Source organism: Myiozetetes cayanensis, unplaced genomic scaffold, assembly GCF_022539395.1.
Source record: "Myiozetetes cayanensis isolate MyiCay16 unplaced genomic scaffold, myiCay2020 scf9, whole genome shotgun sequence".
Lineage (NCBI taxonomy): Eukaryota > Metazoa > Chordata > Aves > Passeriformes > Tyrannidae > Myiozetetes > Myiozetetes cayanensis.
Genome location: NW_026088185.1, coordinates 32,245,512 through 32,264,559, shown reverse-complemented (window position 1 = coordinate 32,264,559; position 19,048 = coordinate 32,245,512). Strand labels below are relative to the sequence as shown.

The 19,048-nt window shown below is 42.3% G+C and overlaps 1 protein-coding gene across 5 annotated transcripts in view; it reads right to left on the bottom strand.

Annotated features, from left to right (window-relative positions):
* The window catches only part of CCNT2 (cyclin T2), a 24,525-nt gene extending 6,176 nt beyond the window's left edge, over nucleotides 1-18,349 (bottom strand). The window contains exons 1-7 of one of the 5 annotated variants that reach the window (XM_050340440.1): nucleotides 18,330-18,349; nucleotides 11,335-12,223; nucleotides 10,248-10,333; nucleotides 3,956-4,001; nucleotides 2,511-2,674; nucleotides 905-975; nucleotides 1-673 (exon numbers count right to left, since the gene is read on the bottom strand). The exon at nucleotides 1-673 is cut by the window's left edge and continues 6,176 nt beyond it. In XM_050340440.1, the coding sequence (XP_050196397.1) occupies nucleotides 1-673; nucleotides 905-975; nucleotides 2,511-2,674; nucleotides 3,956-4,001; nucleotides 10,248-10,290 (997 nt within the window). In that variant the 5' untranslated portion in view covers nucleotides 10,291-10,333; nucleotides 11,335-12,223; nucleotides 18,330-18,349. The other 4 variants (XM_050340437.1, XM_050340439.1, XM_050340441.1 and 1 more) reach the window with 4 other exon arrangements.
* Between the last annotated feature and the right edge of the window lie 699 nt (nucleotides 18,350-19,048).

Below are 19,048 nucleotides of genomic sequence, written 5' to 3'. Positions count from 1 at the left end.
TTTTCATTTTAATGGGAGACGTAACGGAAGAGCTGCTGGCCGGCTGTGGCTGCAGGTGCTTTTTATGCTGCTGCTCGCCCGGGGTTGCTACATAGTGTTCTCTGACATCCAGTTCCAGGGTCTCTAGTTTGCGCTTCTCCCTGTATTTATCCAGCGACATTTTCTGAGGGATGATTACAGGAGCAGCGACCTGTCCGTGGTGTTTGTTTCCTGACTTATGAGAATACTCTTGTTTGACAGCAGAGTGCTCAGCCAGTTTGTCAGGCCTGTGGTGCACCCCAGAGTGCACCTGGACAGACGTCCCCGGCTGGAAGTTCATGTTGTACTGACTCGCAGGCAACGTCTCCTGCTTCTGGGAGTAGATTTGTTCTGTCCGTGTCTGTTCTTGGTGCTGAGGCCATTCCTGGTGTGATGCCAAACTGTATGAGGTACTTGGCATTCCTGTAGCTAATATTGCCAAATTTTCAGGTGCATGACTGTCTGGAACAGAAATACTTCCTGAGGTCAGAGGTACTGGTGCGGGAAATGACGTTGATGGTTTTTGGAAACTTGTGTTTGCGGCTACACCAGTCACTGTATCCACCAAAATGGAATTCTGGACCAAAGATGAACCAAGAAGCGAGTTCTCAGATACCTGTCCATCCCCTTTAGGTTTCCTAGCTGCCTGATTTGCCTAAGCAAAGAAAGAAAGAAGTGAGAAAATACACAGCTTAGAATACTCAGACAGTCCATTGGAATTTAGCTCTGAGGTGAGGATAAAAGCTGACACAAAGTTTCACCTCCTCCTGACCCAGCCACGGGAATAAAGAGCACATACAACATAACTAAACTTTTCCCTTTGGTTCATAGTTCTCCTAGAAGTTCATCTCTTCTTGCCAGACACTGGTACAGGAAAACTTCTTACCCGCCAATTCCGAATTCTCTTGAGCCTGCTGGGTGTTTTCTCCAGTATCTGCAGAAACTCATGAGTTAGCTCTGAATAGGAAAAAAAAAAAGAAGCCATTTTTACATCTGATTCTGTAACAAACAGGTAGAACTTGGTGCATTTTTCCTAGTCTGAGATCATACACAACATCATACATTACTGCTTTTGCAGTAGCTGCTACAGCCTGTGCATGATCCAAATTTATATTTGATTAAAAAATTGTATTTCACTACAGTATTTCACTTGTGACCACTACAGCATTCTGAAACACAGGTTTGAATGTTACCTTTTGTTTTTACTCTTGCAAAACCTGGATTTGTTATACCAAAAATTTACACAGGGAGCTATACAAACAACAGCTCCTAAAATAACATACTTGCCATTCAGCCTGGGCATTTTCTGTATGAACTTAAGTCTCCTTTAAAGTTTCTAAGTCACTGTGTCAGTCATTCCATCAAACTTCAGGAACAACCAGTAACAGCTCTGAAGACACTATAACCATCAGACCCTTGGAAGCACCCTGTTGTAAACAGCAGCTTTGAAATAACTGGTGTTCAAGGCAGAGTACTTGGCTGTGTTAAAACCCACAGATCCTTGCAATTAGAAAGAGAAGGTCTCCATGCCTGTCAGCTGCAAATAAAAATACCTTCAACTGAAATTTAATTTTACTCCTAAGCTAAAAATAATTAAGTACAGTCAGAATGTGAGTGCAGGTCTGGAAGAACAGGCTTCTCCAGAACTTCACAAACAAATTATACACTGAGCTGCTCCCAAGTGCACAACTGCCCTGAGGCAGCCCTTGGTCTGCCCGAGTCCATCAAACACACCAGCTCCATAAATGCCTGAAGAGCAGAGCCAAGTTCACGATCAGCTCACAGCATTCCCTCCAAACCCACAAACCCACAGCCAGGTGGGAAGGAAGCAGGGTGGTGTTTGGAACTAGATACAATTTAAAGATGTACACTAAGACAGAGATGTGCACAGGTCACTCCAGGATCAACAAAGTCCCCGTGGATCTGAAAGCCTCAGGAACTCCCACTCCCACTCCCGGAGCGTATGTGGGCCTCAAATCCAGACTGCTCTGCAGTAAGTGCTATTTCAAAAGACAGTAAACTTCCAGGTATGTGGAGTTCTAGGTGTTTGCTTTCTTCAGGAAAAGCCTTTTGACAGGAAAAACTATTTTACAGGCATTTGAGATACCACAAGTGATGCCAAGCTGTTAATGCAGAACTGCCCCTGTGAACAGTTTTATGCACACCCCTGGGACCGAAACGACTGTTCTGCTCCAGTGCAGTACCAGGACTTTGTACTGGGACATTCCCATCATTCTTGCTTCTAAAAAGCACTAAACCCAAGATTCTCACCTGCACCTACAAAAGGTACATGGATGCCCCTTCAAATGAAAGGTCTCAAACCCAAGTTTGTCTTCCGAAGCTCTCCCCTCTCCTATCCTTCCACCTGACAATATGGTACATGAAGTCAGAGAGACTTAATTTAGGCTTAAAGCTCTTACTGCCCCCATCCCTGCACATCTCCTGAATAATAAACCCTGGAGTTTCCAGATGGGAAAGGCAGTACCACTTACCATCCAGCAGTTCCAGAGTAACTGAAGGATCTACATATTCCCACCAGTGTTTGCCATCGGTGGACACGGGAATCTCCCAGTTGGACCACTTGCAGGCCAAGTGGATGCACACACAGGCTATCACCGTGGGCTTGTACTGAAGGCAGAACGTGGTAAGGTGAAGACTGTTGCACAAATTTCACAATGAGGAACCAAAGGAAATCAATACATGAAAAACAGAAAACCCAAACAAATCAACCATTAACAGACAGAATGAGGCAACTGGTCAAGCAACAGCAGTTAAACATTTTGCTGAATAAGTTCATAAGGTATCTTACTGCCCTAAGAAAACAAAGGGCAGGGCATTTATCTGGCAGAAAAGTTTAATTTGCTTTTGCTATCAAAAGTCTGATGAACAGTAAATAAATTTAACAGTTACTCTACTGTACTTATGTACTAAAAAGAGAGAGTATAATATGGTCAATTAGAACTCCCCAGTAAAAAGCACACAGCTGATTCTGCAGTCTCTGAACGAGACACTCAGAAGGTCCCCAGCAGTTCCCCAGAACCAGGTGAATTACTTGTGGGCTTGGCTTTCATAGGCCTGCATTTGTGACATTTGTGAGCTTGTGTTCAGCTTCCAGCAGCACAAAATACACTGGCTCAGTTTTGCTGCTTTAACACAACATCTGTTTAAGTACAGAATCTTGCCCATCAAGGAACCACCAGGATTGATTGATTTATTTTGTACAGTTACGATAACCAGCAGATATTGCCCAAAAACTAAGTACACAGAATGAAATCCTCTTAAATGAAGCTTCAAGTCGTTTTGCAGTTTGAAGTAATCAAGACTAAAGTCTGCTCTCTCGTTCTTTGTGACAGGCTAAGTTTACACAACACCCATCTGACATCTTAGAACTTACATTTGTCTAAGTACTTAAGTTTTAAAACTGTATATTAAGATTAAAGAGCTGTTTTTAAAAGGAATAACAGTGGGCTTGTACTAGTCTATCTAAAAAGAAAAATCAGCCAGCTGGAAAGAACTTAGGCCCACTACAGTTTTATAAGTTAAGACTGGATCAATATATTTAAAGTTAAGAGAAAACTGCCATTAACTACAAGTGTAAACTAAAAATAGTTTTGTACTTACCAAGACGCTCGGGTTTCTAGGTTAAGTTTATCTCTTTGTAATCTTTAGCTGCTATTCAGGCTACCAATTTTAGATTTATGCACTCACAATCGAGAAAAATGTCATCAGAAAGCACCACTACACTTCTCATTGTGCATTTAACCCCTCTGTGCCACGAGGCCCTTGTCCAATACACCGCACTGCAGGCGGGCAGGAACCACCACTGGAGGTGGCCCAGTCTCCCGCTGCAACAAGGGAAGACACATGGAGGGGGCCCTGCAGTAAAGGAAGCTATAGTGTGCTACAACAGTGCAACAAAGAGGTTCAGGATAACAACCTGTTGGTAGCCATGAAATAGGATGTCTGTGCCAAATCCTTGCTTGCTGTAAGAAAAGAGAAACAGGGAGATTAAAGGTCGGCACGAACTCGGCAGGTTTGTTCCAAAATTAGAGCAGTTTTACCTTCCAAAAAAATCACTCCTGGGTATTGCTACAGAACTGATCTCAATTTGGCTGACTAGCCTTCAAAATTATCTTTTCTGAGACACAGATGAGGCCCTAATGTTCAGTACTGGGGCTGGACCAGTCCTATTCAGTGCCCCTCCCTCTGCACAACCCACAGAACAGTTTGTCTGCTGATCCAATCCCTGCAACACCTCAGAGATGAGAGCACTCTGCTCTGGGAAGCGCTGCTTCCCGACCCTCACCTGGAGGTGATCCCTGCCATTCCCTGGGCTGCAGGACAAGAGCAGTCACTCAGAGCACAGTGCACACTCTGCTCTTGGAGAGGAGCATGGCAGGACACCCCTCCCCCCCTCCCCAAAACCAGAGCCATGTCTTTCCCCCAAAGCCCTACAACACCACAAGTCCCCAAGCTAAAGGGTGAGAAGCTAAAAAAATTTCAGTTTTCTGCTCCTTCTAATTAAGAGCACTGAGCTCAGAACTTTTTGCTCCACATTTCTTAAACCTATGGCAAAGTTTCAATAGAAAACCAACAAGTTCATTTTAGTTAGTCAGGAAAAAAACCAAACCAAAACACAGGACTGCAACGTGCCAGAAATGAAGAGCTACTGACTCAGGCTGTTACAGTGCTGACCCCTGCAGTGACACCCCAACTCCTCACTCAGGTAAGAGAACTTACTGTAACATGCATTAATGGGATAGCTGGGCACAAGGCAGATTGAATGCAGCCTTCATTCAAGTCTTACTTTGACACTATCACTTGAAATCAGTGCTACCTGCAGAGAGCGTAGTGTTGAATTTTATGTCAAAGGGAACATTGTTAAGCTTTTATTTTAATAATAATATTTCCATAAAGTTTGAGAAATACTACAGCGGCTTTTAAATTTTAATTTTTAAACAGCATAATAAAATGTGATTTAACTCAACTTCTAATGATTGCCAGGGAGTACAAATCAGATTTGTCTTTATGCTACACAGCCAGGTAGTGCCATAATCCCAGAAGAATGTGGAAGTAGCAAGGTAACAGGATCTGTTCCCACACAAATTCTACTGATCCATAATAATCAGAAGGTGACCTGACAATGTGTTATGCTATAATATTTAGTTTGCAAACTCTAATGGTAATTGCATACCAAATAACCTCTTCCTCTCCCTCCCAACTAAAGAAATGTAAGGTGGAATTACCAAAAAAAAGAAAAAGTGAAATGAGACTGAGTCTCACTAGAAGCACTGTGTATTTTCATTTGTTTCGTTATGACAAATTGATGTCTTGCTCTTCATTTTTCATCAAAGCAATGTCTAAAGGAGCTTCAATGATTTATACACTCTGTAAAGTCACATGTTTGAATTAAGGGACTGGGACAAGAAGCATCTCTACTCTCACTGAAATGTCCCTTTTGAAAAAGGAAGAAAAGCAGATGCCAGAAAACTTCTATTTAACATCAGCTTGGAAGTTGAGTAAATCAAAACACATACCTGGAAGAAAAGAATCACATCTTGAAACACACATTTTGGCCCCAATCAAAAGTTAACGTGCTAAATACCTTACCTATCCTACAAGTAGTATGATGCTGTTTCAACTTATTTACAGCTAATAATGATCATTGCCAAAACTAACCAGAAGTTTCAGCTCACAACTGAAGCCTTTGATAACACAAGGACAACTGAAAACACCCCTCCCAAACCCTTCTATTTAGGACAGCTTTGGTTGAGCAGAACCCATCACAGGAATTAAAGCTAATGAATTTGGGCTCCTATATTTTGGTGGTTTACTTCCATTATAGCAGTGAAAAGTGCATCTCCAAATTCCAATCATCTTGAAGCAGAGGCTCAAAAAAGCCAGCAGAGCTGCTCTTAAAACTCCCGAGCTGCAGGACCGATGGCTGCGACGCCAGCCAGAAATGACCAGAAAAGCTTGAGCTTTCAGCAGCTCAGAGGGACTCCAGACACCCACCCTGTCCCACTGCTGCAGAAGCAACCACAAGGCAGGGGGTCACTGAGGTAGGGATCAATATTTTGGAACAGGACTTGCTGTCCAATACACCTTCCAAAAGGCCGTCTCCAAGAAACTGCCAACTGGAAACCAAAATGTTTTTTTTTACTGGGCAGAGCCACACAATGGTTGCAATACCAAGATATCTGAGTCTTTTCTTCAACACAGCTTATCTTGGATCTCAGGATACTCATGACAGTGTGACTGCCAAGTCCCCCTCAGGAGGGTGGTAGGTGGCTGTGCCTGGACCCTGCCAGCATTTGGGAGCGTTCCCCAGAAAGAGGAGATGGCAGACAAGCCAGTCAGCATCAGGAGAGGAGCTTCTGGTCCTTCTGGCCAAAGGGGAAGAGCCCCAGGCTCTGAACAGAGGTGTGCTGGTGGATGCCTGCTGTGTCTGGAAAGGGCTGGAGCAGGCCATGGTGTAGGCATTCAGGTCTGAGCAGTCCTGGTGGTTTTACTTCCTTGAAGGTACTTAAACCTCGGGAACAGGCCTGTGAAAGCCTGAGGTCAAAGTTCAGCATGTGGAGGCCACCTGCAGCAGTGCTGGAGTGCAGCTGGGCTTTCAGATCTTTCCACACCACTCAGTACTCTAAGACTTAAATTTTCCTCCTGTGAATACCCTCTGAAAACGCTGATGCATTTTCACCTCCTCTTCTGCTGACCTTGTCTTTCTCAGCCTGGTTTAAGCAATGGTACCTGTGCACACAGATACTATGGCATATTTGAAGGATTTGACACTGCAATTTCCACAAAAGATTAGTAAGGATCATGGGTGTTCAAGGTACCTGGTAACCTGCAGAGTAGCGAGAACAATCCTAGAAATCCTTGAGATCCCATCTGCAGTTCCAAAAGGTTGTGTTCCAACACAGAAAAAGGAATGACTGAAGGCTTCCCAAGATGGAGATGAGGATACAGATTCCTCCCCTTCAAGTTTCACCAGAAGCAGGCTGAGAACAGACTGATTCTGCACCAGAGCTAGAGGACCATGTCATGGTCTTGGCATGAGGGCAGTTTCACTGCTGATCTTTCAGCCAGCGCTGAAGCCAGCGAGGGAGATGGACAACAGAACTGCTTTTGGCGTTTTAGTGGGTTTCTTTTCCTCTTTTCTTCTCTTCAGTACTGGAAGGTTCTTGGAATGGGCACTGAGGCTTGCTGACAGGCCCTCACACATCCACTGTCTTCAGATTCCTTAGAGGACCTGTGGGATCCTAAGGAATGGTGGTCTTGTCTCCTCTTCTCAGTCTCTTGACACTGAGGAAGAACGGTGCAGAAAAAAGACTAAGCCCACACCATTTTCCTCGTCTGCTCTACTGACCAATCTGTAAAGGTGGAACAATTTCATTAACCCAGGAGTCTCTGAACACCAGAAGGAATCACTGGATATGCCTGAACATCCTGAGTCATTATGTATCCATCCAGTCACCTCTTACCTACAATGACCCCTGCTGTCTAACACTGCCTTCAAAAAGGCTTTCAATCTTAGAGAAGAATTCAGCTTTTCCTTTAGTTGTATGTTGAAGCAGTTACGTTTATTTGCACCTATTCCCACTTCCTAATTCATCTTCAGCTTCCAGCAATTAACTCTGGTGTGCCACTACCAGACTAGACAGTCTTCTGACAAAGGACTTGGCTGAACCTTTTGAGCATGAACAACAGAATCTGGTTTTATTTTAATGTTTTTCATTTTGTTTTTTAAAAGGGAGTAGCTGAAAGTTTAATACAGGTTAACAGTGACAGCATAAAACACACTACCCTGGATGCAAGACAACAAGAAGTGATCCAGAGAACCAGCCATCCTCTGAGGCACTGCAGGTTAGGCAGCAAAAGGGCACCCTCTCCCCACAAGGCAATGCAGGGCACACCCCCCAAGCCAAGTCCTCAAGTGCACTGCCACACCTCAGCTAACTCTGCTGCCTCTGCTTTGATACTTAGTCAGCCACATCATCACATTCCTCCCTCCTTTCTCTCCCAAATGTAGTTGGAGGTTTCAATCACAAGGGTCTTGTGTAAGTTAATCACCTTTAATAAACAAAAAGGTATCTCTGCATTCCCAAACGGTGCTTTTTGTCCAAGGTGACGTTACCAGAACTGGAAGAAGTGACCTTGGATTTCTTGAACTCCTCAGTCAATCCCTTTAGCACTAAAGGTTTAACACTGACAAGTCTTAGGTATTGAAAGCTTCAGGACTTAAAATATCTGAGTGTTGCATCTATTGACATTAAAAACCCACACTGCCCAATAATAACTATCTCACAGATAGAGAACTGAACTCATCCCACCACTGTGCCCACGAGCCCATCTCTGCTCTCTTAATACATAACACACAACAATTATTCTGTCCTTGCCTGACTTGCATGCTACAGATGGTTTAAATTTACTAATTTGCTTCCTTTTTTTTTTTTTTAAAAATATTAAATCCACAAGTCTTGTGTTCTCAGCCTACACCATTCCTAGGAGGGGCATACACTGCCAAGGATTCCATTGCATACACACACACACTAAGGAGCACAGCTACATCAGTGAGATGGTTTTCAAGCATCAGGCAAATGACATTCACTTTGCACCTTGTGCCTTTAGGTACAAGGACTTTCAGTCCTCACCGAAGCCTTCAGATTTCAAGACTTGCTATAATTTTAGAATTCTAAGTATTTTTTTCAAGTCTGCTGGCATTAAATACTTAGCTTTAATATGGCAAATTAAAAAACCAGCAGTACCTTCAGAGTATGAATTTGGTCAGTACAAAAGATCAGCACACAAAACACAAAGGGAAGAGCTGAACTGTCAGAGTGGGAGCTATCCCTGACTAAAGGAAACACCTTTTGTGCAGCCATGTGCCTTCCTTCTTGTAGGCTCCAGTCAAACACTCTCCCTAATGTGGAAATCTGAGGCAGGACAACATTGCCTCCACCCCTCCCCACAGCCCAAACACTTTGTGGGGGCTCCCACAAAACAGTGACACGTGCCCACATTTACACTGACCAAGAAAACCCAAAGCAAAGCCCCACAGAGCTGCTGATGCAGAATGCTCAGACTTGAGGTGTAATGACACTCCTGCCCCAAGCCACAGCCAAATCTGCCAGAGAGCAGAGAATCATTATCTTACAGCAAGAATAGCAATAAAGCTGCTTTAGATGCAAATGAATTACAGCACCAGCCCCACTCAGACTCTGAAGACACTGCACCACTAAGCTACTTGCAAATAAGAGATACTCTCCCTTCAAAGAACGCCACTGATTCCAGAGTTGTTACAAAACAGATCTACTTAACATGATTAAGTTGTACCTAACTTTTGCATATTTTTATAGAGGGGGAAAAAAACCCACCAAAAACTTTGAAGCACTTAACTTTGCATTTTTCACTGCAAAACCAGCCAAGGACTAAACACTAAAAGTCATGGTTTAATCATTTCCAAACACTTTTTACTTAAGGAACATGATTAAAGTGAAAAGCTTATTTTAGGTGTTTTTACAACAGATTACTGATTTGTTTCATCCTCCATCTTATAAGAGAATTTTTAATTTTTTTTTTTTTAAAAGCTCCAAAAGAAACCAATTTAAGAATTAAAGAAGGTGTGCCAAAAAGCCACAAAAATACTAACGACCAAAACGAGTTTCTTGCCAGTCACATTAATGAGCTGCATAAAAGTTAGAAGATACACTTAACAAACGCTTTGGGGTCTTGTGCTACCATCCAAAATAAGTACACCAAGCTCCAGAAAAACAATTAGTCACATCTCTAAGCATTTGCATGTGACAGCAGACTTGCCATGCACTCTCTTTACCCCTCAGTTCATTACCTAAAAAGATTTACTAAGACAAAAAAACTACCACCAGCCATCAGCCAACAGGCAGCCTAAACTTCACATGGTAGAGCTATTTCAGAGTGAAAATAATCAGCTCAGAACAACACTAAGTAGCTGGCCAACCACTTCTCAACTACTGACTGCTTCTGTCACTTGGGAACACATGGAGCAGGTATTGCTAAAATCAAATCTTGGAAGAAGACAAAAGAATTGTGAAGGACAGAGGACTGGACTCTTTATCTTAATTTCTAAAGGTTAAGATCAAGCTTTTAGTAACTAGCTTGAATCACTTTGGATAGCACAGTTGGTGAAGATCACATTACACAAATAACATTACTTTCAAATTTTACTAGAAAGGTAAAAAAGGACTTACAGAAGTGGTTAAAAGTCACTGACCTCTCACTAATTGTGTACATTTCACAACATCTGTGTGTGGATGTTCAATGGTAATCTCAAAACCTGAAGAGTTACAAATACATTTTAGAATTATACATTTGCAGCTGTAAAAGAAAACCCCAAACCCCTTATGCTTCCCCACAGAGCTAAAATACTTACTAAACCTTTGCACTGCAGAACAAGTAGCAGGATTGAACTGCCTTTTATTGTGCACATTTTCATACTTCTGAATGGCAGAGGGTACAGCTACTTCATGATCAATTAGGAAAATACCTCAGTAACTCTCTCTTTCTCTCTCTCTCTCTATATATATGCAACCTGGGAAATTACTGTATTTTTAAGATTGAACATATCTGAATAGTTTCTAGCACGTTACTAAGTCAATAAAAACTGTGCTGCAGACGTGTGTGTGCACATGCACTTTATTAATTGCTTTCTAGCACTTAAAACCATTTGCATCTACGAAATTACACAATTAAGTCAATTTGTAGGTCAGGGACTTAAAAAACACTTCTTTGTTTATGAAACTACCTTAAGAATTAGGTCACTACCGTGAGCTATTTTTTTTTAAACAATATACTCCAAGTGGTATTTAAGAACATCTGAGCAAGTCTGTGTTCTCAGGCCTGCTAGCAGGAATTGTCTCTAAGGTATTCTAAAGTCAGAAGAATTTCTTAGCAGAACATTCCATTTCGAATTTGGGAATCATCTGAACCATTAAATGGGTTGTTTCAGGACACACACACAGATAACCCACTGTAATGTGTTATCTTACACAGAGAAGTATCAATGTAATCACTACTTTGGAGTAAAATCTACTTGGAAGCTTACACATTTCTAACTCAAACTATCAGAAATATCTATTTCCTAAGTACAGATGCCCCTTTTTTTTCTCCCAAGTGAAGACAGCAGAACTGCTAATACAAAACTAAATTCACAGGTCAGAAGTTATACAGGAAAACAGTAAAATTCTAGTTTATCAACAGCACATCAAAAATGCAGTGACTTGGGTCCCATTACTCCTTCATGGTAAGTTGGCTGCACAGGAGATATTTAGGACATACCTAAAGTTTGAAGCATTATTGTTTCAAGTATAACCAGCTCTTGGGCTTGTTGAAGGTAAGCCTGAAACAGACAACAAACAGGTGAAGAGCAGCAATGCCTTGTCTGAGAATGTCAATTCAACTGCCTGTTGGAGCACCGGTACTGGAACACCAGAGCAGCACAACCGACAATTCACAACACCGAGAGTTACAATGGCTGCTCAGTGCCAATCAACTTGAGTAGCTCTGGGCAGGTTATTCATTTGACAAGCACTTTAAAAATACAGCTGGAGATGCTCAGCTGGCCTGTGGCTCAGGAAGGATAATGTGAACTCTAGAGCAAGTGGAAGCTGTGCAGACTTTGGCAAATGAAAGGAGGAGCAATGCACAGCAGAGGCAGCAGCTGACAACTCCATCGTACACAGCCAAGAGGGCACAGTGAACCTCTGCCTGAGAGAGACAGTGCCCTCAACTCAGAGCTCTGCACAAACTGTGCCACTCAGGGAACCACATGTGAAACCTCTAATTTACACAGCCAGTCTTCTACTCTACATGTGGAAGCCTGAGAAATAATGCCATTTCAAGATGGAGCAATCTCTTCATGTTTCACACCAAATATGTGAGCATTTAATAAACTGCTTTAAGTAATACAAAAGACCTCAATGGTGCACAAACAAAAGGCTTTTTCCTAGACTGCAGACAGCAAGAATCCAGTGAGACAGTCACACATCATGAGATGAAGCGTCATCTGATCATCTTTACAACCAGAACTTCCACCTACATCACTCTTTGTATCCAGTTGTGGCTCTTGAGGATGAAGACAGGCATTTGCTACTTTAATAACGTGTTCAAGTTTCCGTGGCTGTTCTTCCACTTTTGCAGCCAAAAACAATGCCGTGGGAGACATTATCTGAAGGAGAAAAACACATGGGTATTTTTTAGCTTTTTGCAAGCAGGATTTGAATTTTTTATGGAGAGTCTAAACTAATACTTAGAAAAGGTTTAAGAAGATGGATTTGTGGTTTTTTCCCCCCCAGTTCTGAAGTCATGCAAGGTAACAAAAACATAACTAGTCATGTTTTATTTTATAACTGATGTAATCCTCCCAGCAACACAGGGAAGGAGCAGCAAAATTCTAAATTACATTTGTGAGTAAGAAGTCTGAGGTCAAACTAATTCTAGTTCAACATAAAAAAAAAATAATTTGGTCCAGAAGAGTTAGTCACACAGGAACAGGCTGTTTCAAGTTAAATATACTTTGTGAGAAAGTTCATCCAGTTTCTTGCACACAGAGAGTCATTACACCATCTTTTCAGTAAAAGTCAAAACAGCTGATCACAAGTTGTGCCAGCATTTGATTCTCCTAAAGACTGAGAAACTTTGCACAGAACTTTAGTAAAAACAGCTTGTTATAATAGGTTGTATAAATAAAAGACACTTTATATATACATATATATTCTTAGAAACTTTACTATACACCCAGCAGTATATTGAGAACAAAGCACAAGGATTCATAAAACATCAAATGTCAGTAAAGAGTACACATTACATTTTAGGGGAATTTTATAGAAAACTTAAGGTGTCACAAGCTGACAGCAAAGCTCCCACTGGCAGTTCAGTCTCACCCAGCAGAGCTATGAAGCAGTTTGGATGCCTCTTGTCAGCTACAGTGACTGATGTGTGCAGACACAACACAGCAAACCACACAACACTGAACAATTAGGCCCTCTTTGTATGCAAAAGTTGCCCATGTGAAAGAGGAATTAAAATGGCAGAAGAAATCACCTAGACATGAGCTGATTAAAATGGTTAAAATAAAGCCAGTATAAAGCATTTATTCAGAGCTGAAGCAGCCGCTTGGTGAGTGTTTAATTCCTGCATGGTGCAAGTAGTGCAGGTATTGGATTTCTCATTCAGTGCCCAAACAGAACTAGACTGAGTAGGAGGCATCTCCCCCAAAGTCAGCTTTGCCTTCTTTGTATCAGCAAGCAGCCCTTTGATATGATGAAATGAAGCATTTGGCATAAAGATTTGCAATATGTGAAAAACTGCAACAAACTGATTAGAATCGAGCATTTAAGGGATTAAATTTTAGAACCTTTCCAGTGTATTGAGGGAGTACTTTTGCATCCTTAAATCACTTTGAAATGTCTGCTTGGACCTTATGAAAAACTTCAAAGTTGGCAGACTTGAAAACTGACACCCTGGGAAGGAGATACCCTTTGATGAGCAGAAAATGAGAAATTCAGCATTCTGAAAAACCCAACCCACCCAAAACAAGTCACAGGGAACAAATTCTTCCATAAGGGAGGAAAAAAACCCTGTTTTCTTTTTAAGAAGCTTGTAACTTGAGCCTTACAAATGAACAAAGGATGGAAAGACTTTCCAGAGTTGAGAAAGGGAGAGAATCAACAGCTCTGAAGTGCCAGAAAATGCAGATGTGCAGCAGCACACACAGTTTTGAACCAAGTCACCACTGACCACACAGTTGGATCATCAGCAAATTCTCACTCGTTGTTACTCTGTGTCTGACTGCACCAAGGTTCTGCTTCATTCCAAAAAAGCACCTTCAGCAGCCTGACTTCAGGAGATCTTCTAGTTTATTTAATGTGAAATGGGCCACTTCTGGTCAAGAAGTCTCCACATGACTCCTGATCTCCAAGACCTTGCACAAAACATGGTTCTGGAGGTTGATTAACTCAGGCTGATGAACTGTCATTTAACTTTGGTTCATCAGAAACCTTCCTACAGCCCCATCATCTATTTCCTTCAAAAAGAAGTGTTGGCTTCTGGCCAAAGAACTTCAGATCTTTGCCTTGTTTAGGACAAGGGTTCTCACTCCCAGTTTTGAGGAGGTCAGTATTTTTATCTTCCTTGGTATTTATTCAGAAAATAGACATCCCAATAAAATTTCAGACTTGGCACACATGCAGTCTCCAGTGAAGATGACACACCCTGCTAAGTGTATAACTGGCAAAGTTACTCCAATGCTTTCATTCATTTCCAATTCCCAAAAATGGCCAAAACCCCCAAAGTAGAATAAAAGGGCAAAATTAAAGACACCCACTTGACAACGAGATAAGCTTCCTATATATAAACATCTTAATTTACATCAACCAAAATAATTTAGTAATTTTCTACCATGCACCCAAACCAGTCTTTAAGACTTGGAGAAATATCTTCAGAAGAGACATGATTTATGGAATTAAATCCCATTTTTTACTGGCTGAGAATCTCAGAAACCAAGTCCCACTGAAACAGAAAAAAAAATCCCCAAACATAAGGGCCTTGTTAAGACAACCCAAGAGCACTGAACAGTGAGTTTCATTGGGAAATGTGCTGTGAGTCCTTTTTCACTTAAAAAATACAAGACACAGTGTAAAAATAAAGGCATTCAGAAAAATCTCAGAATACACATGCAGCGTGCAGGAGAGATTTCCCTCTCCCTTTTAATGCCAATATTAGTGTGTTTTTAGATTTGACACAATTTAGCTTAAGACATTAAGTGGTTCCAGTCTATGAGAGGGTTTTCAAGTTTGAACACAAAGAGCTGAAGGTTTGTTTTTTTTTATTATAAGCAGGAACTTGCATTGCTTAAAAGCAGCAAATATGTTAAATTGCAAGATTAAAACCAGAACTGAGGATCCAAACCAGCCTCACTAAAGCCTGAAGTGTGTTATGAAAGTTTTAAGAACTCTGCATAACTGCCAAGTCAGCTGTTTAATGCTGGGGTTTGTACAAGATGATCTGTACAATTTGCACAGGAGACAGGAAGGGAATACAGAAGGATGGGACACAAAAGCCCCTCCACACAACTCGCCTACTTTGCACTTGAAGGAAAAGAACTGCTCACACAGCCTTCTTTAGGCTCTTCACTGAGCTCCCTGCATGGCTAAACCCCCCTTGACATCACCTATATTTTCGAGGGGTTGTTTGCTGTTCCACGTGGCATTTGCAAAGATTATCTTTAAAAACTACAGCTATCATTTGGATGCCTTACCTCTCATTTCCAGCATACCGAGGATTTTTCCTCCCTTTTCTGTTCTTCAAATCACAGTGTGCTGAGGAATATGCATCGAAAAGAACTATTTGCTACCTAACAGTATGAGACACCAAGTACTACAGGAACAGTATCTGCAGAATAATTTAAATTTTCAAGACACTTTTAGGGATAACAGCCAGGCCAGTACTGCCTATAAAAAGCCAGTGAGCTCCCTCCCCATCCCTGTATTAACTTCAGACTCAGCAAACCAAAGTTACTGTGCCCTGGTCAACAGTAACATTGACAGAGTAATTTGTACGAATGCTGAGGAGTTTCACAGTAACCCCTGTCATTTGCCCAGCCAGGGGCATCCAATTCTGCTCACCAGAATTGATAAAGCAAGTCTCCACCCTATCACTGGGGCACAGCAACCTTGTCAGGTGTTAACCTGCTTTAATTGCAACATCAGAACCTCAATACTTTCTCTTTTGCATGTACTTTGCAGGCAATCCACAGCAATTCGTAGGTGATTTGCCAGCCCACAGTAACTTCACCAAAAAAGGCTATTTGATCATTAGAGCAGCACATCAATACATTGATAACTGGTAGATTCCGCCCCTGTGGGATTCAATCCACAGATTGAAGATACTGTTGGGAATTCTGTTCCCTCTCCACAGATGGCTCAAACCCCTGAAAGCCTGTACAATTGTTTAGCAGTTCCTTTTACTGAAGGAAAAACAAGAACTAATACAAGAGCCATTCAGTGACTGAGCTTCCACTACAAGGCCTGCTTATTAAGTGCATGTGACATATATCTATATTTGTATAACCTGGCAATTACACGTGATGATAGACACACAAGTGCTTATTACTTGGCCAAAACCATTTTTTTGCCAATAAAACATAGGCTACATTTTTTCAGCTCAGAAGATCATAAGGAGTTCTGACTAATGGCCATCTAGTTTTCTAGCCCCAGCCTTCAGATTCCTTCTTGCCATGGATAAACAGCACCACGTGCACACAACAAAGAAATACCTGAGACACACTGCTTACACCATAGAAAATTTTAGCTAGGTCTTGGCTTCAAAACTGCCAGTGCCTTACTATTAATTTCTAAGGGTTACTTTCTTCTTGCAGTGGTGAACACTGTTACATTTTTTAGCTTGCCAAGTACTCTGGAGATTTGATATTAAGTATTTATTACAGTCCTTGGCTTTCGCTTTTCCTACAGAGAACCCGACAGATGGTTTGGGAGTATTTGCAGAGTGACTCCATTCACTGAGCCCACCCCCATTACCCCACAGGAATGTGAGTGAGAAAATGCACTTGCCCATCAGCACACACACAATGCCACTCTCTGGCCTGACACTCACTGAGAATTACAAGGAGTTCAGCAAGAATACCGAGTGAAAACCTGCACTGCACTTGCCTTTAAGTCTGAGTGCTGTTACCTGAGAATGAATTTAACAACACACTCCCCCCTTCCCGTACCAGTTGCAGTTTCCATGGCATTCAGCCATAGTTTATCTGTGAATTTTAACATTTTTAAGTATAACTTAAGGCATAGTTTTCATATAAAGGGCACTTCCAGTTCCAAGTGACCCTCATTTACCAGTATCCAGTGAAAACCCAAACACAGCAGCTAAAGCTTCTTGCTGCCTAAATCTATCCTAGATTACCAGGGGACAGAACAACCACTCTAGCAGGTATACAAGAGGTATGGAGGTCTATATGTAAATAAATCAGCTCTGCACAGAGCCATCTCTCCATTCCACGCAGCTCTGCCCAGTTTATCAAGCCCACGAGTCATCCACAGCCACAGAAAACTCTTCCACCAGCTACAGGTTACATGGGCAGGTACAGTGGGGAGAAACAAGAGTTTATACGGATTGACACTACAGTTTTGGTACAAAGCCGATGAAAGGTTGAATTTATCTCAGATTTTGCACAAAAAATAATGTAACACATTTCTGAAATACGTATTTCCTGCCAAATAAGCACCAAATAAGATGCCCATTTGTTCAGCCAACAACAGCAAACAAATTCATGCCAGACAAAAGAGCTGAGCTGGCTCTCACTGCACTCCAACATGTACCTGCCCAAGCTGCAGACACTGCAAGGTTTGCAAGATTTTACCCCTTGGTAGATCAAGGTCTGCTCTGGTCTAGATATATCACCTGTCACAGTCTCCATCTGCTTATTTTGTCATTCAAAGGTCTAAGAACACTCATCCTCACCATTTAGTGACACCACGATCATTATTAACTGTTGCTTAAAGCAAACAAACAAAAACCCCCAAGAATACCTAGAATACCATATTATCACTCTCCTAATTATTGCAGCCAGTACTGGACATCAGGAAGAGGCCTGACATTTCCAGGTTGATCATCTCAAGTTCCATTCCTCTTACAGAATTCCTCGACGACAGCCAGTGCTTTTACTGAAGAATTCTGTTCTCTCTAACACATCCTGTGCTCAGTCAGCATATTGAGGTCACTCGTTAAAACAGGAGAGCTGGCACTCCCTTGCCAGATTTAAAGGTTTCTCTTGCCTGATATGACTTATCACCACACCGCGCAAGACTAGCATAGCTAACTGAACTGACGCTGTTCCTGGAACAGACACATAATCCATATGGATGCACACATGACCACATTAGCACTGTCAGACACACCATGCCAGCACTTCCACCGGCTTCATCAAGAAAAACGTGTGCTCCTACACATCAGCCTTCCAAACTACAGCACAGAGGCCCCAGCCACATCCAAAACTCTCAATGCGTTCTTCACACATCTGAAATGTGCTTGCTGATGGCGCCTATTTTTTTCATTTCCTTGGCAGAAGATAAAATCTAATTGCCACTAGTTAAGGTAATTCGAAGTTGAAAAGAAGCATCATTGCTGCTTCAAATTCACTGATAAGAAGCTACAATTCCTGTAAACAAACCAAACCGTTACACCCCTGCATGCAACACTTCCCAGTCAGGCTGACAAAATCACGGGCATGTTATTACCACACTTGCAATCATACTTACATTTCGATTAAATTTCGTGAAGGAATGATGCATATAAAACCTGTGCATGTAAACAATTGCGGTATTTATCGTAAGCTGAGAGCTGAAAGACTAAATTAAGGAAACACTACATACTGAGAGAACTGTTTACAAGATCTGAAGGCGAGGGACTTTCCACATCAATCACTGCTCTCAACATGCTGTCTCCAGCCGAAAATGGATTAAGGACACTTCAGAACTGAACTGATACTAACACACACTCAACCGATATTAACACGGATCCCTCCCATCTGTTCCGCAGACCATGTGGAGATTCCTACAGCAGGCTCGCCACAGTCACCCGCTGAATGGAAACTCATCAATGGGCGACATGCGCTGAAACACCGTCTCAAGTGCTTTTGTTTCGTTCCAAGTCAACTATTTCAGCAGGCGACGTGAGGCTTTAGCCTCGCTCTTTTTAAAATCACATTAAAGGAGGAGGAGATGCCCGTTCCCGGGAAAACATTAAAGGGTCTTTGGACACTAGGTTTTACTTTCTAAGTGCCCAAACCCGCAGCCAAGGACCCCTCCGCGGCTCGCAGGGCCGGAGGGAGCCCCGGGCCCCTCGCCCGCCGACAAAGAGCGCGGCGCGGGGGCCCCGCAGGCTCCTCCTCCCATTCTGTGCCTCAGGCCACGGCTCCTTCCCCCGGGAGCGCCGGCCGGGGGCCGCGGGAGCCCGGGAGGGGTCCCGGGGAAGGCTC